This window comes from Lithobates pipiens, unplaced genomic scaffold, assembly GCF_037356315.1.
Source record: "Lithobates pipiens isolate NorthernLeopardFrog02 unplaced genomic scaffold, aLitPip1_a1.2 Scaffold_13, whole genome shotgun sequence".
Lineage (NCBI taxonomy): Eukaryota > Metazoa > Chordata > Amphibia > Anura > Ranidae > Lithobates > Lithobates pipiens.
In genome coordinates, this window is record NW_027507718.1 from 472,692,193 (window position 1) to 472,716,472 (window position 24,280).

At 41.5% G+C, this 24,280-nt stretch overlaps 1 protein-coding gene across 4 annotated transcripts in view; it reads right to left on the bottom strand.

Moving 5' to 3' along the window:
• The window catches only part of ZFYVE28 (zinc finger FYVE-type containing 28), a 300,024-nt gene that overhangs the window by 42,719 nt on the left and 233,025 nt on the right, over nucleotides 1-24,280 (bottom strand). For 2 of the 4 annotated variants that reach the window (XM_077477909.1, XM_077477908.1), the window contains exon 9: nucleotides 8,589-8,693. The exons of the other annotated variants lie outside the window; for them this stretch is intronic. In XM_077477909.1, coding sequence (XP_077334035.1) covers nucleotides 8,589-8,693 — 105 coding nt within the window. The remainder of the gene's footprint in view (nucleotides 1-8,588; nucleotides 8,694-24,280) is intronic. 4 annotated transcript variants of the gene reach the window in all.

The following is a 24,280-nucleotide window of genomic DNA, read 5'->3' on the forward strand; positions in this document are numbered from 1 at the left end:
GTTTTGATGAAAGCACAGATTTTTTATTTTTACTTTTTGAATGCCTGCACCAATAAAACCCTTCAAGTGGACCTGTACTCAAATGGTAAAGCTCCACTGTGGTTTCAACTGTTGGCCTCTATGTCACAAGACACAGTAAGAATGTAGGGGCTGACAGAAAGAACCACAGTGCATGGGGGGGACCGGACCACCCAACTGCCACACCCAGAATGTCCATCTTTAGCACTGTGTATGTGTCACCCCATTTCATGTACAGCTGGCATAAGACTCTGGGGGCTTGTAACATTAATGAAAATTCCTACTGGTGATCTTATGACTGTCAGTATGTATTTCTACAGTTTACTATTGCTGGCATTTTTAAGTTAATGTTGTATGCCGCCTGCGTCATGGTTTTGCACTTTGTTCACTATTGGACAATTTAAGCGAGGCCGACTGTAGGCCTTATTTTTATATGAGCGAGAGGTGGCAGAACTCCATTCCAGCACGTTCTGTTCCAGGCTGAAAAAAAAAAGCCCTGTATGAGGGCCACATGAAATGGCCTGGCAGGCCAGATATGACCCACGGGCCTTGTGTGTGACACATGTGCTCTAGGTCTATGAATCTAAAGTACCAAAGCCAGACTCAGCCAGCCATTATTATTATTATACAGGATTTATATAGCGCCAACAGTTTATGCAGCGCTTTGCAATATAAAAGGAAGACAATACAGTTAATAATACAATAAAATACAAGAGGATTACGAGGGCCCTGCTCAGGAGAGTTTACAATCTAATAATTTCTGGCCAATTTTAAAAGGTCAGAAGTGATAATCCATATTTCCCATGTGGCAGGTGAACATTTAAGTAACACCGCCAGAACCAATCAAACATTGTACATAGGAGTTGACCGAGTTAAGTTGCAAACCTCTGTATATAATGTGGTTCTGCAGGTTTATTTAAAGCTGACCTTATCTGTTAGATGAATGTAATGTCAAGATGGCTTATAGGGATAGTCTGGTATTATTTTAAGCAATTACATACACAAACAACGCAACTGTTTTGCAGGCGTGCTCTTTCTGTATGACAAATTTCCAGAGCTGGTAGAAGAATCCAGCAAATGATTAAGATGTGTTCTACGTGGTTCTATTTACATGACAATACACACATTGTCACAGCATGTGCTAGGTGACTGCAGGGTGGCGGAAGCCTGACCTAAGGATGGGGATTCAGCTATAATGAGCTATTATGTCCTGCCATTATTTTTTTCATTATGTTAGAAGGTCAGCACTGCTTGTTATCAGTAAACTGTGCTGACGGAGAAGCTCACACTTTTGGGAGACTAAATTATTTCTGTTAGAAAACATGAAAGAGTTCGAGAAGCAATAGGCTACACAGCAAAGTTACAAAACTAGGTCGGAAATTGTTTTATGTCCATAAAATGAGCACAAAAGAAAATAAAATGCATCCTGAAACACTCGATGATCCACAGGCAGCTAACAGAAAGTCATTAAGTCTGGTTCAATTTGCTCTAACAGGAAAAAATTCTCTCCTGACCCAAGTAGTAAATGGATAAATCCCTGCCTGACATTCTGCGGTGCATTTTTATAATCATGGTGACCCTTTATATTTTATTTTAGGAAAGTGGAAAACTCTTTTCTGAAACAGTCTACAGAACTAACTTTTGTAGGCAATTTTTGTTTTTATCTGTAGCAATCCTTGGCCATAATCAATGTACCTAAACCTAGCCATACATGGATTGAAAATTCAGTTGGTTTAGCAAGGACTGGCCAAATTTCGATCCATGTATGGGCAGGGAGGGTTGTATAGATGACGATCTACAGATTGATTTCTGTACAACAACCCTGTTGGATTTTCCAAAACTCGATCAGTATATTTTGATGGCAGGGAAGTCTCTCCATTGTCTGAATACAAAAGCTCAGCAGGGAGGATTTCCCCATCCTTACTGAGTGTGTGGATGGGGATGGGGGAATGAGGTTATTTTTGGCCTGCCTTACCTCTTACATTCTTGATTTATTATACACTAGATCTCTATCTTGATCTGGGTTACAGTTCCTACATTCCATGTTGGTGACAGCATCATTAAAAGGCAGCTATTATTCTAGTTCCAGTGCCACCACAGTTTAGTGAAGGATGAACTCTCCACCTCACCCCAACCTTTAGAGCAGTGGTCTCCAAACTGTGGCCCTTTGATTGCCTTTACCCAGCCCTTGAGGCATTTTTCCTGCCACCGAACCAATAACAGGATAATATTCATTCCAGTGACACCAACGATGGGGCGCTATACCTTCCAAAGATACCAACTACTTCACCCCCTAATAACAAAGATCTGGCATTGTTTAGTCCCACTGGGCACAGTCTGACCCCTTAAAGTCTAAAGGACAGTAAATTGGCCCTTTTCTTTAGAAAGTTTGGAGATCCTTGCTTTAGAGGCTGATACCATGCCTATTCAGTGTTTTGTAGATCAAATGTCCTTCCTGTACCACATTACGAACAAGAGCCTTTGCAGCAAACCCTCCCTCATAGCTTTTGGGGAACAAGCATGCGGGAAAATGCATACCAGCCCGCCTACTTCAACGAAGGTACATGTGACCCCAAGGGGCATATTTACAGGGCAGTGAATGTGACTTTCACCAAGTATTAACTGGTGGTGAATCAATCACTATCATGTAAACACACATGCACCAAGAAGATTCACATTCATTGCCCCTAAGTCTCCGGATTGCCAGCATCGTGCCTCCACAGGCAGATTTGCCCAATTTTTCTTCTTTTAGTGTTTTAATATGTTGCTGTTAGCAAAGTCTTACCTGATGTGGTCTGCAACAGTGCTCAAGCAAAAAAGAGTGTACATTTTTGTACGTCGTCTTGTAAAAAAAACAACAAAACGACACTACAGAAATAGGGCACGGTTTGCCAGTGTGCCTGTTGACACTGTCATTAGGCAGCTAATACTACGAACAAAGTATTGTGTTTACATCTTACAGCCCACTCTTTCTTCCTCTGCTGTCGAACCCGATAATCATTCTTCTGCAGACGCCGTTTGCTATGCATGATCCTGTGACTATCAACGAAAGTGGGGCACACTTATCAGCAGTAGGGAACAAGAGACACAATGATCATCACTGAGCACAGCCAGGGTGGGGTACAGTGTTGACCTGTATAGTACTGTGTTGCATGACCAAGTAATTGTCAGTCAACCTATCATAGCTTTGAAAACTGAGACATGGTCACATGTCCTGGTAATGAAGGGGTATATACAGGGTAGGACTCGAGCGGTTAAAGAGATCCCCAAGCAGAAATAATCCATGGTAATTATAGAGATCGTGCCTTCAGATGCTTGTGACTGCTCCCTAGTCCTTCCGTTTCATTCTTCTTAATTTTTCTCTGTGGTTAATTTCTCCTATTCAGTCTTTGTGATTACTTACTGTAATGACTCTTCTTATATCATCCATTTCTCTCTATTTTTCCACCTACTTTAACATCACACATAATATCTTACCCTTCTGTTATAACAGTCTAAGTGGAATTACTAAATCTATAAAGAAAGTTGGAGCTGGTTCCATGGAGATGATGCAAGTTGCAGATACACTCCCAAAAAACCATAAACCAAGGTTTGTTAGGTCTTTTTGAAAAGAAGGCAGATTTTTAGGAAAGGGGGAGTAAAATGAAAACGTACTTATTTCCTGTAAAATAAAGCACATGCCATGGTACTAAGGATCTTCAAGCAAAGTCGTGTACCAGGGTGCTCTCAACAGTCTTCAGCCAAAGCAAAAAAAACCTGATAAAATCGGGACCATAAGACAAATCTGCTGTAGGTTATGTGAACCTACACGGCAGATTCAAGTCATGTGAACCATACCTGGCAAGGCATGTGACCTGCTTTATATAGCACATAGTATGTTTCTGCTGACTTTACAGCCTCTAAGCGCCTTCTCTATCACCTGGCTGATTTATTATTGGCTTTTGTATATTGACATTTGTTGGTTTCAGGTAGGCTTCCTCTCTCCCCACCCCCCTTCCAAGGCCATAAGAATATAAAAGCAACTCACAGCAGCTTGAGACTGCATTGAAAAACCATAAGTGGGTCAAAGACACTGCTAAAGAACAAATACTGTATCGGAAACTGATCTCAAATGCAAGTTGAATTATCTTAAAAGCATGCATCGCCCATCTACACAAACGCTGTACTGTGCCTATTCTAATCCAGATCTATGTACGAGAGTCATACCATGTCACAAATAAACTTATTATGACCGTAATATGTAACATATAGGGGTCTATTTATACATTTTTTTCACACTATTTAAAAATATATCCCTTAAAAAAAGTCTCAAAAAGCATTACTTGTTTTCCCTAGTGGTGGCCTTTCAGTTCTGAATCTCGGAGTTTATTTTATTCCCACCCAACAGATAGCTGGCTTGGAGTGATGCATTCCAACAATATCCTTCTACTTTGCTCCCTATTTCGGGGCAAGAGGCTGCTACACATTCTGGACAGCTACCCGACGTCCCAACCACTGCCCCACCATTCTGATGTGAAAGGTTTGGGAGGATACAAAGTTTATTGGGGATCACTGGAAACACCAGGTTGATTCCCCTCTGGTCCAACAAGCTTCTACCTAAGCCTACTAACCTTCAGGGACTTCAGAGTTGGGAGAGGGCTGGGGTTTTTACCTTATCACATTTTTATGTAGATGGCTGCTTTAAAGGATAAGTTCAGCCAAAGATCTTTTGGTGGCCCTACTTCTCCTATTGATCATCACTTCATGCTGCACTGCTGTGACTTATTTTCAGACAACAGCATCAACAAGCAGAGTAACTCCAAAGGGTCTGAAAAGATCCCGACCATATAGTCAGGATGAACACAGATGCCTGGTCCAGCAGCTTGCTCAGCCACTCACCCGCTGAGAGCCTGAGCCAGCTGCTCCCAATACCTCTACAGTCCAGTGTACTAGTGAGTTCTGGAGGGGCAGGGCAGTCACTGGCATTCTGTAGCCTGAAGACCAAGAGCTGAGCTATCAGCAGTGTTTAATCTCTCAGTTCTTGGTCTTAGAGCTGGCGAGGACAGATGCCGTATCGGACTGGTGTGAGTATAATTTTTCGACATGCATTTTAAACACAGCAAAATTCATTCTATATTTCTCTTTCTTATTATTTGATGCTGTGATTCAAGTAGACCATACCAAATGTCTTACATGAGCAGCCTATGCCAACTGTTAGACAACTTTCTGCTCAGGAAGTGGAAGGTGGATATGGGTTCCATTTGAGAGGACACCCTACAGTCTGCCAAAATGGTATCCTTATTCAAGTTATTGCAGCTCTTGAATGTCTGTTAGTTTGCATGCTGCTTTTTGCTTCCACAGGGGAACCTCATGCGCCTTCTATGGTGCTGTACCAAACTGCGGAGGTACTGGGATGGGGTGATTACAAGCCTTTTTTTTTTATTTCCTTATTTTTATTAATTTCCAAGTAACAAAAGGACAGCATATCAAACAGCTCTTAGAAAGCCCCCCATTACAAACAGGATACAAAAAACAAAAGAGCGTCATACAAAATTTCAAATTTTTTAAAAGTTTCCTTTAACTAGCCCTGAAACCCACCCTAGCCCACCCGCCCAAATGCACACCGCTGTACCGAATAACTCCAATCCAGATAACTCTCGATTGGTTGGGGGAGTAAAGGCCACAACGGCCATACGGCAATGGGAGGAGCCCGGGGGGCCAACCGAAAGCGAGGTAGGGAGAGATACTCAAACCCCCCTCCTCCCCCCACTCCCCGCCTAGGCGGGAGGTCAATATGGCGGGGGCTCAGACTGCCCCCCAGGTACCCCCCATTCCACCCAACCAAGGCCCCCACAAGTCCCATATCACTCTTTCACACCAAATTGTAGAGCTGATAACCTCGGCCCATACCTCCGAAGGAGTGTTCTTGGCCTACCAGTTCAATGCTATCATACGCCTAGCCTGGTACAAGCATCTTGATACTGGAATCCTTGTCGAGGGAGACAATCTACCCTCGTCCAGAATACCTAAGAGACAGGTCCTAACCTCCGGCTTCAATGTAGTCTTAAAGGTCCTATTTATCCTCTGGACTATTTCAATCCATTATCTCTAAAGTTTGGGACATTTCCATGTGAAGAAGGTCCCCAGATGCCTTACATCTAGGACATTCGTCACTAGGCCTCCTACCAAACTTCCACATTTTTCGGGGGGTATAATATACTCTATAAATAAGGAACAAATGGGACATTCTCTGTAAGGGGGAGATTGAGACCTTACTCCCTTGTTCTAATATTTTCCCCCATTGTTCCTGGGTAATCGGCCCTACATCTCGAGGCCCAACCCTCCCTACTCTTCTCTGGACCTTTACCGCTTAGCAGTTTATCACCTATCTTAGCAACCAATTTGGAAATTAAGCCTTTCACCTGTACTCGTTCGACTATTACCTGCAGAAGGGGAATTTTAACCTTTTCAATAGTACGAGATTTGAATTGTGCCTGGATTCCATGCCTAATCTGCAAATATTTATAAAATGCCCTATTTGAAACATTAAATTCCTGCCTAAGGGCTTCGAATTATTTCACGTGATTTCCTTCATACAATTGCGTTAGCCTATTAATTCCTTGACTCTCCCATTCCCAAGACCTCTCTATAATACTTATTTCAGGTAAGTTCTTCTTATACCACAAGGGGGTATAATCAGTCACTCCTATGTACCCCATCAGCGACTTTGTTACCTGCCACACTTTGCTCATTAATTCGCTAGTGGGACACCTATGAGCTCGCCTCCAACACCTCAACAAGTAAATTATGTGGCACATTCTCGATCACTAATTTATTACTGGGTCCCTCACTCCCTTGAACCCCCCCCCCCCAAATGCTGAAGTTGAGCTGACAGAAAGTATAGGCCCGGGTGTGGAATTGCTACTCCTCCTCTCTTGACCGGTAGCTGCATAGTTTGCAGACTAATCCGTGCTTGACCCTTCCTCCAAATTAATTCCCGAAACAGCGTTTCGAGCTTCTTGAACCATTTCTGGTTAATCCAAATTGGAGTTATGAAAAATATATAAGATTTGCGGAATCATTTTAATTAAATTTCAGCGTCCTGCCACAGAGAGGGGGAGGCAGCACCAGATATCCACCTTCTGTTTTAATTTTGCAAGCAATGGTATTAGATTCTCGTTCTAATTATTTACTTCACCAGAAATCCAAACACCTAAATATTTCAACTTGGGTACCATGTGAAAGCCCGGAATTGTAGGGAATGGTTGACCCCAGGTGCTAGTTAATGGTAGTAGAGCTGACTTGTTCCAGTTAATTACTAGCCCAGATTGTTGTCCAAACTCCCCCATCATATCCATCACCTTGTGTAGAGTAGAATTTATATCCCCAAGTGATTACAATCCTTAATCGTTTTGGTGCTAATTTGATCCTCTCACTTGCATCCTGGGTTATTATTATTCTGTTCTCATGGTCCTCCATGCCTATCCTTGGTAGTGTCTAGATCCCTTTTTGCTGCTTGCAGGATGCTAGCCTTGTAGTGGGTATCTGCAAATCTAGGCATCTGAATGGAGTAGGTATTTCTCGTTTAAGAAACATACATATTTTATATGTAATGCAATGTGCATAGTTGGGTCCATATAGTCCCGATAGAGATAGGTGATGTCCCCTCTTATTGTCTAATGTGAGAAAGTGTGGTCTTTATTTACCGCTTCTCGTGCTGTTCTTTAATTGTGTTCTGCCATGAGTAATGTTCACACTCACTACTGGAATAAAATGTATTGAGCTACTTTTCGTCTTTCTTGCTCTTCATGTGTCCTGTGTGATCAATCGTCTCTGTGTAACTCTACAAAAAATCTCTTAAATTAAAATCTTATTTAAAAAAGAAATGTGAGCTCAGTGCCAGCCTGTAAGATCCCCATGGAGGTTCTCCTGAGTTGAAGGCCTATAAAGGGACCCTGTCCAGACTGCTAAATCAGGGTAAAATCGACAATTGGCAATTAGTTTTAATTCACGTAATCCGGTCAACACCTTTGTCGTATGACAGCTTTTGAAGTGTCATAGCACAGAGTCCAGTCAGGGGATTGAATAGTCTTACAGCCTGATTTTTGCTCAGACAGGGAAGGAATACATGTAATTAATAAAACTCAAGAAATCCCTGAAAAATAAGGCTTAATCAAAATAAAAATTCAAAAGTGGACTCAGATTAGTATAAATGCCCCTTGGTAACTGGTTTTCTTTGATGGAAATGTATAATTTTAAATAAACCAACACAAATAATTTGCATTTCAATATCTCTGTACCAATTTTAAAGTTTTTCATTGACACCAAACTATCTTGAACTTGTGTTCTTCAATAAGCCAGGAAGAATTACAAGGCACAAATAGCATATGGTCAGGAGAGAAGAGACAGGCAACACGGAGGAAAGCACAGCGCCTCAGCATGTCGTGAGCATTGAAGTTGTGATTAGTTTGCGAAATATACACAAAGGAGGGAAAGAGCACCATTTCCATCACAGATAGAGAGAAAAGAAAGATGCCATTAGAAGAGGGCGCTGCGAGGAGAGCAGAGGAGTCTGGGAGACTCGTTATTACCTCAGAGTGGAAATGCTGGAGAGACTACATGAAGTGACAGAGACACTGTCATAGTCACTGCTGGCGGCGGAGTGGAGCGGAGAGGAGCGTATGTCATCCTGGGAACTGAAAACAAGAATATGGAAACAAAATGAAGCGTGGGGAAAACACATATGAGGTGCTCAGTGGTAACAAATTGATGCTGAAAGACAACAAAGGGAATGTGTGAAGCAAGACACTTGCTTTCTTCACGGGAGGTTTTAGAAGCCGTTTCCCTGAGTGGCGGCTCAAAGGAGAACTGTGCCGACTTTGTGAAGTTCAACAATAAAGAGCCAGAATGGAGCTCAGCGTAAGAACATCTACTGCTGCGGCTGATTTCTACATAATGCAAACACTTGTATTCCTAGGGGCTCCCAAACTGTTCACAGTGCCGGCCAAATGGCTTCTTCTACAGGCAGGATGAAGTCATCCAGGATCCGATTCTTCGATCTGTCAGTAACACCAGCCATGTAATCACACAGCAAATGAGAACGATTACACACAGCCTTTATCTGCTCTGGCTACCCATGAGGCTGTTCCCCTCCATAATGACTTACCTCTCAAGTCATAGGGGGAATGGTCTCACAAAAAACAACTTTGTGTGTTAAAGTTGATCTCCAAACAAAAAAATAACTACACAGTTGAATAAAAATATACAACTAGCTATCTAAAATATACAAATAGCTAACTAGCTATCAAGTGAGGCAAATGCCCAACACAACAGGGAACGAATACAAATAAATAAAGCAACTATAGTAAACCCTGACAGATAAACTATTATAGTAATTTAATCCTCACCTCTCTAGTCATGGGGAGGACAGGTCTCTCAAAAGGCAACTTTATGCCTTTACTAAACCCACAACATTAAAATGCAGTATTTGCAATAAAGCATGCTTGTTATACTCACTGTGGAACCTAAGGGGTTAAATCCTCTGCACTGTGTAAAAAGGCTGTTTGATCCCATCTGCTCTGATCCCTCACTTCTTCCACAGTCCCCAAATCAATTTCCTGATAGTACAGAGCCTTTGAAGTCACTCTGCGCATGCTCAGTTTGGTGTGTATTGCGATAAGTTTTTGTTTTTTTTGGGATGGTGCATGTGATTAGCACAGGGCCAATAAGCACTGTCCAGTCAGAAGCTCAGGGTTCCTGCAGCCTCAAAGGGCAGTCAGAGTAGAATGAAAACTCCTCCTGTAAGCTTTAAAGAGGAAGTAAACCCTGATGGGATTACTTCCTCTGTCTCCCTGCAAAGGTAAAGCATAATAGGCTACTATGCATTGCATAGTAGCCCATTATGTCACTTACCTGACACAGGAACCAGCGATGTCACCGCTGTCCCCTGTAGTACGGAGCGTCCATCTTCTTCCGGGTATCGCTGCTCCAGCCACTCACAGAACCGGAGCAGCGATGTCACTAACGTGCATGAGCATGGGAGCCGCCACTAACAGCATATCACCGTTAGCAGCACCATATTCAGTGTGCCTGCGCGCCGCTGTCTACGGCGCATGCGCCGTAGACAGCAATGCCTGTCTCTTTGTAAATATCTCCTAAACCGTGTAGGTTTAGGAGATATTTCTTGAATCTACAGGTAAGCCTTAATCTAGGCTTACCTGTAGGTCAAAGTGGTTTGTAAGGGTTTACAACCAATTTAACCAGACACTGAAGTAACAAGACTGCTATATACTGTTGATCAGAAAAGGTATTGATCAGAAAAGGTATTTAGCAAATTATATTTACTAAAATAATTGTATTTCCATGTTCTGTGTACTGTGGGAGACCAGATATAGTGAATACAGGGTCTTGGGTTTAGAAACACTTTAACCTGGCCAAACATGGCTTGAATTTTCTGCTGAATCAACCATCATTTAAGCTATGGGTGACCCTGTCGGCACCATCCTGTTTGATAAAAGTCAATTTCGAAATTGAAGGTGCTGGAAAAGTGTTTGTCGAGCAGCGACTGCAGTCCATCATGCGCAGTTACTGTTCGGGAATTCAGGCAGCAATAGCTAGTGGTGCAGATTCCTCCATCAACACAGTTATAGGCTAGTATTCGCGTTGATGATTAATTAAGCTTAATTATTTAAATATGCATGCAGGTATATATTTCCATATTCGGTGTACTGTGGGAAACCAGATATATTGAATACAGGGTCCTGGGTTTAGTAACACATTAAAGTTGAAATCCAAATAGAAAGATAAATATACAGTTGAAAGCATCATGTCCGTTATGTGTAGTGGGATCCAGAGGGGTGTTCAGGATATTTTTTCACTATTTAGTAGTTAATGTTTCATAGACATAAGGTGTATGAAACTTAAAAATCAAAACTGGGGACTACTTTACAGTCCACAGCAATCTCTCTAATCTCATTTAATTGCTGTAAATCCTGCCAAACAATTTCCTTCTTTCCAACTGACCACACAAGATGTGGATCCTAGCATGGTCAGTGTGCATTATTTCTACCTACTTATGCACAGGACACTGTACCGACACATGGCGTGCCTGTAGTCCTTAAAGTGGTTCAAAAGGCAGACTTTTTTTTCTTTTAAATGCATTCTATGCATTAAGGTAAAAAACCTTCTGGGTTCAGTTCTCCTCTCCAGCCCCCTCTTTTAACTTACCTGAGCCCAATCTTGATCCAGTTATGCGCATGAGAGCAGTGTCTCTCCCGGGTCTCTCTCTCGTCATTGGCTCACACAGCAGCCATTGGCTCTTGCTGCTGTCAATCACAGCCAGTGAGTCAATGAGGAGAACATGGGCGTGCGGGGGGCGGGGGAGGGGTGAGCTGCGCTGTGTGTATAAATGGATAATGTTTATTCCCAGGAGAGTGGCTTGGGAGCGAGCCTGTTTGAGTGCCGCCATAGAAAGAGGCTTGCTATTGGGGAGCAAGGACTGCCAACGGGGGAACCAAAAAAAGAGAATCAGGGCTGCTCTGTGCAAAACCATTGCAAAGGGCAGGTAAGTATAACATGTTTGTTATTTTTTTTTTTTCAATTACAACTTTTAGAATAACTTTAAGTCTGAATACTGCTGTCACTCCCCCAGCCCAACTGCTGTAGGCAGGTAGTGATAAGGGATCTCAATCATCTGTGTTCCTGCCTTTAAGCATGAGGATACTTCATAGGTTTCTTGGGAGCAACAGAGATCCTGGGACTTGTAACATTGGCTGAAGCCACAAATGGGGGATTTGTACATCTCCACCAGCCCCCTAAGAGCTGGGAGGAGAGAGAGGACTGAATAGTCATGTGACCACCAAAATAAAAAAAAAGGCAAGGATTTTTTTTTTTTTTTTTTAAACAGTATTGAAAAATTGTTTCGTTTGACAGAGATTTAAACCCTAACCCACTATTGATAGACAAAAAATAAAGGAAAAAGAAAAGCATCTGGCTGGAGTTGGGCCTCAAAAGCAAAAAGTTGACGATGAACGTAATAGTTTAGGATTAAGCTCATTGTGGAAAACAAACAGTTGAAGTCTACAATTTTATCTAACCGGCAAAGATCAAGCTACGCTTTGCCCTTTAATAAACTGCTTTTATCTCTGCATATATCCGATGTTATTAAAAGATTGCGCCTAATCTGCTGGAAATAGATGTCAATGGGAGGCATCCGGACTACCCAACAAAGAATGTCTTGAGGGCATCGTTTCAACCTAATATCACGCATTTAAATACTTTCCCTACTGGCTTTTATGAAACCTTGACATCAATCTGATCTGCTCAGTGCAGTTTATGTTTGTGCAAAAAAAAAAAAAATAATAATAATAATCACAGAGATGGGGATTTACAGTTTCACTTTTTTGCCTTCAGCAAAACTTAAGTATAGAAGAAAAAAAAAGAATCTCTGCAGACCTACACCTCAATAGCGAGTAATTAGATGTAATAGAAATCCGCCTTACTGCATGAATGTCATCTCGGCGGTGGCCTCTCGCCGCCTGCGCTCTGAACCATCCCGTTTTACAAGATAGTACTGTTTACTGATCCTGCACATCAAAACAAGCACTTCTGAAATATGCAATTATCTCAACGTGGACAAGATAAGTGCGTCTTTTAATTAGAGACTCTGGTCTCAAAGCTATATTTTTCCTCATGATTAATTTCCACTTTCTACTTTTTTATATACGGAATAATGATCTCTATTTTCACTAGATATTCAGCAGATGTGGGTTTATTTAGCAGAGCAACGTGCGAGCGTGTGGACCTACTAATCAGAAATGATCTTTCGCAGATATGACCTCCGTAAACTGACATTTGTTTTGAAATAGCACTATTACTTCTGGTTTCTGACTAGTGTTTTTGTCAAATGTTCATCCCAGGTTGGGTCTCCTCCTTCAAAACATGGCAGTTCTTCAAAAAGTGGCTTCAAACTGCAGAACACATGTAGGGAATGCATATTGGCTGTTCCTCCCTCCAAGCAACTGGGTCACCCCAGGTACTCCGTTTCTGATGCTAGGTCCACTGTAAGTAAATTAGGCTCTGTGTGTTCAGAAGAAAGGGAGCACCAGCTGAAATCTATCAGTAATTATAAAGAAATCCTGCCCCTAGTCAGTGCAAAGTAATATCAGCTGGTTCAGTCTCAACTGAAGGCATCTCATTACCAAGGTGCACACAATAAACATCTCAAGATGGGTAAAAGCAAAGAGCTCTCTCAAGGCCTTCGTAGCCTTATTGTTGCAAAACATACTGATGGCACTGGTTACAGAAGGATTACTAAACACTGAATGTACCAGTGAGCACTGATGGGGCAATAATCTGGAAGTGGAAATAACATTTCAACATTACCCAGCCAAGACCAGGTTGCTCCTCACAAGATTTCTGACAGAGTGAAAAGAATCAAAGGAGTTGGCCAAGAGCCAGGGAGAGCCTCAGAAAGACCTGGAAATAGCAGGTACAACTGTTGCAAAGAAAACAATAAGTAATGCACTCAAATTGCCATGGCCTGTATGCACGCTCACCATCCAAGACTCTATTGCTGAAAGTTTTATGCACAACAATATAGTCTGGTCAGGCGAGACCAAAATTGAAATTTTTGGATGTCATAATACACACCATGTTTGGAGGTCAAATGGCACACTGCACATCACCCAGAAAACACCCCCATACCAACAGTGAAGTTTGAAGGTAGGAACATCATGGTGTAGGGCTGTTTTTCCGCATACGGTACTGGCAAACTTCATATAACTGAAGGTAGGATGAATGGAAAAATGTACCAAGACATTCTTGATAAAAATCTGCTGCCATCTACCAGGGTAATGAAGATGAAATGAGGGTGAACATTTCAGCAAGACAATAACTCCAAAAACAAAGCCAAGGAAACTCTCAATTGGCTTCAAAGAAAGAAAATAAAGCTCATAGAATGGCCCAGCCAATCACCTGACTTGAATCCAATAGAAAACCTATGGAAAGAACTCAAGATCAGAGTCCATAGAAGAGGCCCACGGAACCTTCAAGATTTGAAGACTGTGTGGAAGAATGGGCCAAAATCACACCCGAGCAATGCATGCGGCTTGTTTCTCCATACAGGAGGCATCTTGAAGTTGTCATTGCCAACAAAGGATTTTATACAAAGTATTAAATACATTTCAGTTAGGGTGTTCAATACTTTTTCCCTGTGTCATTCCATTTTATTACACAACTTAAATTTCTGAACCAACTTGTTTTGGTTTCTTTGTATGTATGAATTGCATGGGTTGTCACAGACATGTGGTGATAATTTGATGTCAATAGCACCTTTAGAAATATATTTACCTAGAATAATGGTATCCATGTTCAATACTTATTTTACCCGCTGTATATATAATGCAGCTCTAGCTGCGAAACTCACCTTCTGTTCAATGCTGCCCTCGAGGACTTATTTGCCTTGGATTGCTCACCTGCTTTGATCCCCTTCAGAAAGCCCAGCATTATTCAACACACTTCCAGGGTATCATGGGCCCACACTGGTGGAATGGAGGGAAGTTGGCAGCCTTTGTGCACTCCCTGCAAACTATGACCTGCTCTGGATTGCTCCCTAGCCCTGGCCCTCTTCCATAAGCTCATCATCAGTCGACACACTTCAGGAAGTGCAGGGTGTCATGGGCCCACATGGTGAACATGGAAGAGGGAGGGTTGTCAACGTTTGTCCTGGGCCCTACAGACTCCCCTGCTTATGGATTGCTACCCTGCTGTGGGTAGCTTCCATAAGCAGGATGTCAGAACCGCATTGTGAGCATGGGAGGGGTGGCAGCTTCCATTCTGCCCCTCGCAGACTCCTCAACTCTGGATCATTTTTCTGGGTCCTCTTCTAGAAGCCCAACATCGTTCAACAGAATTCTAAGGAGTATAGGTTTTCATTGGCCCACACTGAGGATGGGGAGGGTGGCATCATCAAGGCAATCACATTACACTACTGCAGAGAACATTGCTAAAGTCTTCACAACTTCTGGAAAAAAGGCAATACATTACCTATATAAAAATTGAAATACATTTTTGCCAAATGCACTTATTGTAATGTTTACTCAACATTCATTTATGATATGACTATGCTACTTTCTATTACTTCACTTAACATACAGATGATCCAATGTTCATTCTAGTGGCGGTCCATTCGAGTTATGGAAGTTGTGGAACTTGAAATGATAAGATGATAAAGTCCACATTCACATCCCAGATAGATGCTTCCTTATGAAATCAATGAATATCTGTAACAGCAAATATACAATGTGTCTACCAGTCAGCCCCGTACCAAATTTCCCAGGGGTCTACCATCACAGGCCAATCTCAACCCCACACAGCCATTTCTAGATGCTGACTCTGAAATAAAGGTACTTTTTAGAATTAGTAATGATCAGGATGCTATTAAAAAAACGGCACTGGGAATTTATTATAAGAAAAATGCTGATTTTTTTTCCTTTTTATTTGCAACCTATGCCAGTAGCTCTGTAAATAAAATGTTACTGCCAGCAGAGGTTATAAATCAAGACACACGGATTATCTGCAATAAATAGAGCCTGCATCTCAATACTCTATAGAGTTTTACACTGACACATACTTCCCAATGCTTGCTTTTTTGTATTACTACAATGTATCAGAACTGCAGACAATGGCACAATACCGAGTAAAGAAAAGTGCTATAGAACAAGCTGATTACTAGGGTAGCACAGTGGTTAAGGGGTTTCCCACTGGACACTGCCGCGGCAGGGACCTTGTGTTTAATTGCCAGCAGAGCCATTATTTGCATGTTTTTATGTTCTTCAGTTTGCATAGATTTCCTTTGGGAAAAAATAAAAAATTAAAAAAAACAGCATATGAGTGTTAATCCATCAAACCGTAATTGCATAATTTTGCAGCTTTTTCAGTAGATGTGTTATGGCCCGTTATCTGGGATAAAACGTTATATGCTGCAATTACTATAAATCAGAATTACCAAAATGGCCCCTTTTCACAAACTAGATTTACTGAAACGTAGATACCCAAGACAAATTTAGCAGCATCAGCATCGCTTAACTCGACTCTAGCTCTGGCTAATTTGCAACGTTTAAAGGAAACTGCATTTATATTTTTTAAGGGTATAAGGTTTTTAGTTATACACTGATTTAATAAAAACCTGCCCTGTTTATTATAAACTGACAAATGTTTATTTTTTTAATACTGTAGTTGTATCCAACGATACAAGAAAACAGAAAAGACAAATAATGCAGCTCTGTATTCTTTAATGCATCATTTTTTTTAATGCAGTTAGTATACACACCAGATTTTGGTCTGATATCAACCTTCTGCTGTTTCTAAATAAAATTCTGGAATCAGCAAGAAGCGTATACCGTGTCAGTGCAGCTTCCAAGTGTGGTGACTGAAGATTCTGCACTGCAGTCTGCGATCCGCCTGTTGTATCTCCCTGGCACCAGGAACCTGAGCATATCAGTGTCAGTGCCACTCAGGCCTTCAACATGGACACCCAAAAGAAGAATCACAAATAGAAGGCTTAGGACCCAATGGGGTTGATTTACTAAAGGAAAATAGACTGAGCACCTTGCAAAGTGAAATTCCTCCAGAGCTTTGTAAATAGGCAGAGGCTCTGCTAACTTCCATCATCCAATCATGTGCAAGCAAAATTACATATTTTTTTTTCTCCCTTGCACGTGATTGGGTAATCTTTGCGAAGTGAAGCTTTACCTCATTTATTAAAGTGGAGTTCTGGCTAAAAAAATAAATGAAATAAAAGTTAGTAGCTACAAATACTGCAGCTGCTGACTTTTAATAATTGGACACTTACCTGTCCCAGGGGCCAGCTATGCAGGGGAACGAAGCTCCGCTGGTCTCCCCCTCCTCTCTGCGGCGCTGGCATTGTCACTGTGGGCGACTGGCTGTGGCTTCACGGCCGGGCATGCACTGCGCATGTAACGGGTCCCAGATGTTTGCTGAGAGGGAGGGGGTGAACTTCGGTGCCCCAGGAGGAACTGGGAGCTGAAACCCTATAAAAATACCAAAAAATAACATGCCAAATGTGGCATGTCAGGGGGTCACCTTTCCTTAACGTGGAAGTTCCATTTTTGGGTGGAACTCTGCTTTAAGCTCTGGAGCAACTACACTTGCAGAGTGCAACTGCACAGTCTATTTGCCTTTAGTAAATCCAATGCGTCTTTAAACCCTGGATTTAGGTATATGGCTTTTAACTTACGAGGGAATTCATAATTGCCCCAAAAAAATTTTTTCTGGTGGTAGTTGCATTAAGAACTACCTGTGCTTAAAGTGGTTGTAAAGTCAGAAGTTGTTTTTTTTTATCTTAATGCATTTTTATGCATTAAGATTGAAAAGCCTTCAGCGTGCAGCAGTCCTCCTCATATTTACTTGAGCCCATCTGGATCTAGCTATGTTGCTGGAGTGTCTCGGCTGCCTAGGACTCTCCTTCCTCTTTGGCTGAGATGGCAGCACGGCGCCATTGGCTCCTGCTGCTGTCGAAGTCAGTGAGCCAATGAGGAGAGGGATTGGTAGGGGCCAAATCATGGCTGTGTGTCTGAATGGACACAGAGCAGCAGTTTGGCTGCCCCCAAAGCAAAGCAGCTTGCTGTGCGGACACTCAGAAGGGGGGAGGGGCCAGAAGCACCGGAAAGGGACTGGAAAATAGGAGGATCTGAGCTGCTCTGTGCAAAACCACTGCAAGGAGCAGGTAAGTATGACATGTTTGTTATTTTTAAAGAAAATAAACTGAAACTTGTACTTGAGCCAGTGTCAGTAACATTACTGACACATATCTCAAATTCACATAGTTCTTACTACCTCCTCTTTAAGAATTGATCGCTGTAACAGCAATACATTTTGAAAGAATTCTCCATTAACCACTTTCAGACCGGACCATTTTGCTGGTCAAAGACCAGACCACTTTTTGCGATTTGGCACTGCGTCGCTTTAACTGACAATTGCGCGGTCGTGCGACGTGGCTCCCAAACAAAATTGACGTCCTTTTTTTCCCACAAATAGAGCTTTCTTTTGGTGGTATTTGATCACCTCTGCGGTTTTTATTTTTTGCGCTATAAACAAAAATAGAGCGACAATTTTTAAAAAAACGCATTATTTTTTACTTTTTGTTATAATAAATATCCCCCAAAAATATATAAAAAAACATTTTTTTCCCTCAGTTTAGGCCGATACGTATTCTTCTACATATTTTTGGTAAAAAAAAAAAAAAAAAAAAACGCAATAAGCGATTATTGATTGGTTTGCGCAAAAGTTATAGTGTTTACAAAATAGGGATAGTTTTATAGCATTTTTATTAATAATTTTTTATTATTTTTATTTTTTTTTACTAGTAATGGCGGCGATCAGCGATTTTTATTGTGACTGCGACATTGTGGGGGACCCATCGGACATTTTTGGGACCATTGTCATTTATACAGTAATCACTGCTATATAAATGACACTGGCAGTGAAAGGGTTAACCAGTGGGTGGCAGTGTAGGGGTTAAGTGTTCCTAGGGGTGTTACTAACTGTGGGGGGGTTGGGCTTTCATTTAGTGAACACTGATCTCTGCTCCAATTACATGGAGCAGAGATCAGCGTCACTAGTTGCTAGGCAGAATGGAGAAATGCTGTTTACACGGCATTTCCTCCATTCAGCCGTCCCGTGAGATGATCGCGGGTATGCCCGCGGCGATCGAGTCCGCGGGTCCCGCGGACTCACGGGGGTCCCAACCAGCGCGGGAGCGCGCCGGCGGCGGCGCGCTCCCGATGGCAGGGCGTCATTGAAGATTGGACGTACATGTACGCCAATATGCCTGCCCGTGCCATTCTGTCGACGTACATCGTCGTGCGCTGGTCGGGAAGTGGTTAAGGAAACTGGTAGTATTTAAAGGATAAGTTCACCTTTTGGAACATGTTACATGTGACAGTAACTGGGCATTTTCTTTGGGTGCCAGCCATCACTCCGAGACTAATGTGGCCGTGCCAGGCTCCCACTCGGCAAAGTCATTTATTCACAGTCCTCTTATTATTTTTGGCTAAAAAGGTGAACTTATTTTTTAAAGATCAACTTGGAATTGGCATACAGACGTATGCCAGTACTCCGAGTTAGTTGTGCCAGTGCTGGGAAGGTGTCATGTAGAGCTGAAACAACTAATCGATTATGAAATTAATCGATTACTACTTTCATAATCGATTAATCGGCCAGTAACATAATGGGGTTAAAAAAAACTAAAATGAGCCCTTTATAGTACAAAAAGAGCAAATAATCGCTACTGTAAATCTTACTTTCACAGTTCTACAGTAAAAAAATAAATAAAAAATAACCCCTTACAGTAGCGATTTGCTTTTTTGTACTATAAAGGGCTAGTTTTTTTTTAACCCCATTATGTTACTAATTTTGTTAGACCTGGGTCACATCAATGTGTTTTTTGGTGCTTTTTCCAGAAACCCACTACAGTTCATTTACATGGTTTTCTATGGGACACATTCATGTTTTTTCACAATTTGTATTTTTTAATCTGCCCAACAAGAAATCAGGTAAAGAAAAATATGCAAAAACGCAAATCGCAGCAAAACCACATGTGCAAAAATCAAAACGTACAGAAAAAAGCACTGCAGAAACAGATCAAAAGCAAACTGCATAGGTGTGTACCGAGCCTTATACTGGCCACACCGATCGATTTTCAGGCGAGAATATTCAGACGAAAAATCTTTGTACATTCGCTGAATTAAAAGTGCTGTTTGAAATATTCACTTGTTTTTAACATTCTGTTTTTAAAATGAATGTCAATTCTGAACGAAAACCACATACACTGTCTAAGAATTCCTTTCAACAAGAAGGTTTAGGAGATATTTACTAAAAGACAGTGGCGGCTGTCTACGGCGAATGTGCCGTAGACAGCTGCGCGCAGGCGCACTATCGCCGTTAGAAGCATGCCATTAGTGGCGGCTCTCGTGCGCATGCGTTGGAGTGATGTCATCGCTGCTCCGGCGCTGTGAGTGGCCGGAGCAGCTATACCCGGAAGAAGATGGATGCTCCGGACTACAGGGGACAGAGGTGTCATCGCTGCTTCCTGTGTCAGGTAAGTGACACATAATGGGCTACTATGCAATGCATAGTAGCCCATTATGCTTTACCTTTGCAGGGAGACAAAGAGGAAGTAAACCCATCAGGGTTTACTTCCTCTATAAATTATACACCACAATTTTTTTTTAAGGTTTTTACCCGATTAATCGGAACAATAAAATCGGCCAACTAATCGATTATGAAAATAATCGTTAGTTGCAGCCCTAGTGTCATGTATATGACAGTTGCCAGTACAGCGCTGTATCTCCTGTTTTATTCAGCTATAAGCTGGAGAATCCCCAGCCAAAAGCTAAATGTAAGCAAAAGGGCCGGAAAGCCCATCAGGCTCTACCCACCTCTAGCATAAAACTTCTCGACCAAATGTTTGTCAGTGTGATGGGCAGTGACCAGGAAGGGAACGAGTGCACTGGAGAAGGAACGTCCAGCATGGATACTCCTTCCTCAGTGCAGACACGGACAAATTTATGGACCTGCCTGTAACAGATAAATGAATTGGAAGCAGGCACTGATACTTTCTGTGCTGTGCCTTGGTGGACTTCCAAAGGAACACCCTTTATGAATTGCCCTGATATTGTTTGTTGGGAGGGGATGACCTAATGACCATTTTGCAACCATTGGTCACAATTAAAATACATAAAATGAATATATGAGAGCAACTTTTAACTGGGTATGGCATCCTTGGGACATTTCTGTAACTCTGAAATTCCACAACAGTGTTTGCTATGTGAATATGCCTTTCTATAAGGTCAACTGGTATTCATAGAAACATAGAAAAGTGATGGCAAAAAAAAAAAGACAGTAGTCTATCGAATCTGCCCATTTATTTATTTATATATATATACATACACACACACACACACATACATATATATATATATATATATATATATATATATATATATATATTTTTTTTTTTATTTATTTATTTTGCTTTTTTGGGGGATTTTGTTCTCTTTTTATGGTTCTCTATTTTTTTTTCGTTAACTTTTTTGTCCAGCTATAGATCTATGTTTATCCCAAGCATGTTTAATGCCATTTACTGTTGACTGTCTCACTACCTCTGCTGGTAGTTTATTCCAAGCATTAACTATACTTTCGGTAAAATAATACTTTCTAAGATTAGTTTTGAACTTCCCTACAGTTAGTTTGAGGTCATGTCTGTGTTCTTGATTTTGGTTTTTATATTGAAAAAAACTGCCCTCCTGAACCTTATTCACCCCCTTGATGTAGTTAAAGGTTTCAATCATGTCTCCCCTTTCCCTTCTTTCCTCCAGACTGTACATATTAAGTTCCTGAAATCACTCTCAATATGTTTTATCCCTCAAACATTTCACCATTTTTGTTACCCATCCCTGGACTCATTCTGTCTTATCAATATCTTTGTGTAAGTGAGGTCTCCAATGGTCCTGTACTCTGTTACCATTTAATACTTTACTTTTTAGTCATTTTATTTAATAGTAGTGTATTTTGTCATAATAATAATGTTTTATTTCCTAATATTTGCATCTAAATGTTGAATCCTTGCCACATCTAGTACACTGTACTGTCCTGGCATTAATTTTCCTTTTAAAATCTTTAAGTTATGCAAGAAGTGAACATGAACTTCAAAACTTGCAATGAACGTTCTATAACGTAAGTACACATCTTCAGAGTTGTCCGATGCAGTTCAATGGGATTATGATGTAGTGTCTCTTGTGCCACGTACACACGACCGGACTTTGCGGCAGACTAGGTCTGAAGGAATTAGTCCGGACAATCCGATCGTGTGGGTTAGTCCGATCATTTTTTGAAAATTAAATCCGACGGACCTACAAATAGAACATGTTTCAAATCTATCCAACGGACTCAATTTCCAACGGACTAAAATCGTGAAAACCATTCGTCTGTATGCTGGTCCGACAGACCAAATACGACGCAAGGGAAGTTATTGGCTACTGGCTATTGAACTTACTTGTTTAGTCCCGTTTACGCCATCACGTTCAAAATGAACGGACTTACGAATGGACTTAGTCCGTTCGTGTGTGGCCAAGTCTGTTTGTTCAGAAAGTCCATCGGAACTCCGCCGAAAGTCCATCGGGAAGACAGTCGGACCAAGTCTGCCAGAAAGTCCGGTCGTGTGTAGCAATATTTATCAGAAATGTGCCACCACTAATAGTAATCCCCAAAAAAATAGTATTGCTGGGAAGTAGAATCTAATTGTTTTAATCTTTTTAAAGTATTTTGGCACATAGAGCATAATGAATAAATGTACTATACAAAACAACCGTTAGTAGTTATCATCTATGCTTCAAAATAACTCAAAGAAGCTGATTGGATGTTAAGTTCATAGAGAAAACCCACATATTATTATTCTAAACATATCAGGCTCTGATATATTTTGCTCTAGGATGACGACGCTCACTCACTGTGTGTTAGAACTACAGATCGCCTTACTCTCTCCTCATCAATAGTAGTGTAGACCTAAAACAATGCTACCTTTCACCTTTCGCCACACAAAATGTTTCTATCCATCTTACACCTTTGCTAACATATCTGAGGTAAGCCCAATGTTCTGCAAAAATAGGATTTTTATTACAGCTTACCTGTAAAATCCTTTTCTTTGAAGTACATCATGGGACACAGAGCCATAGTAGTTACTATGTGAGTTATATAGGCCACCTTTAGGTGATTGACACTGGCACACCCTAAACAGGAAGTTCAACTCCCTATATAACCACTCCCCCTACAGGGAGTACCTCAATTTTGTAGCAAAGCAATACACGTGTATAGCAGAAAGAGGGGAGGGACCTCTGTGTCCCCTGATGTACTTTAAAGAAAAGGATTTTACAGGTAAGCCGTTATAAAAATCCTATTTTCTTAATCGTACATCACGGGTAATGCCAACTGAGGGGAGGGGGACAGGAAAAAAAAGTAGGGTGCCATCAGACCTGAGGACCTATACTGCTGCCTGCAGTTCACTGAGCCCATAGGCGAAATCCTCATGCCTTCACACATTCACCTGATAGAATCTGGTGAATGTATGGACTGAAGACCAAGTTGCGGCCTTGCAGATCTGAGCCATGGAGGCTTGGTGACGCACTGCCCAAGAAGCACTGGCAGAGTGAGCTTTGATTTGAAAAGATGGAACCTTCTCTTTCAAATTATAAGCTTGAATAATTACAAGCCGAATCCACTTAGAAATAGTATATTTCGATGCTGCCTGTCCCTTTCTAGGACCTTCAGGCAACAAAAACAAAACATCAGTTTATTCGAATGTGAGCAGTCGCCTTCAAATAAATGTTGACTGCTCTCACTACATTTCTTCCGTAGAACAGACCCAATCTTCACCTACTCACGGTGGGCTCCGGTAACAAACCTTCAGGAACTGGGGCCCCTTTTTATTAGGATCCACACCCTGGACCCGTAAAGCACCCCGCCAGGAAACTTTATGCCTAAAAACACCCTAAGCACTGGATCCCGGGGTCCAGCTCTCTAAAAAGATAAGCGTTACTGGCAAAACCTTGTTTATTCCGACACAAGGCCTGGGTACAATTCAATTCGGTCTAAAAAGACACTCTGAATGGATCCGGGTGCATAACCTGTCCCAGCAAGGATTACTCCAGCGGAGCTCAGCACATCTTTACTTGTGACCAACGCCTTAGACACTTGCGAAAAAAAACGGAGGTACTCCCAGTAAGGGGAGGTGTTATATAGGGAGTTGAACTTCTTGTTTAGGGCACACCAGCGTCCATCACCTAAAGGTGATAAAAGAAAGAGAAAAAAAACGCGCTGTCTAAAATATAATCAAAATATTAGCTGCCTGCACAACGGAAATTCTATAAAAAGGCAATAATTTGGTGATAAAGTGCGGCGCTGCTGAAAATCAATATCTAGTATATAACAAACAACGATGATGTGACTATTTGCAATTAAAATGCCTTATTAAGATGATGCCTTATTAAGGCGAAACGCGTTGGACGAGATTTGCTGATGCCACTGCGTTGCCAGATTTGCATTTATAGGCTTTGTATGTCTTCTCACATGTGAGTACCCATTTTTAAGAATATTAAACAATTTTTTTTATCTACGGCATTACACTATGTGTTTTCCCTCTTGGTATATGTAATATTGGAAAGATCCACAGTGTGTACCTGTTGCTATACCTTGGTTGGATTTCCGC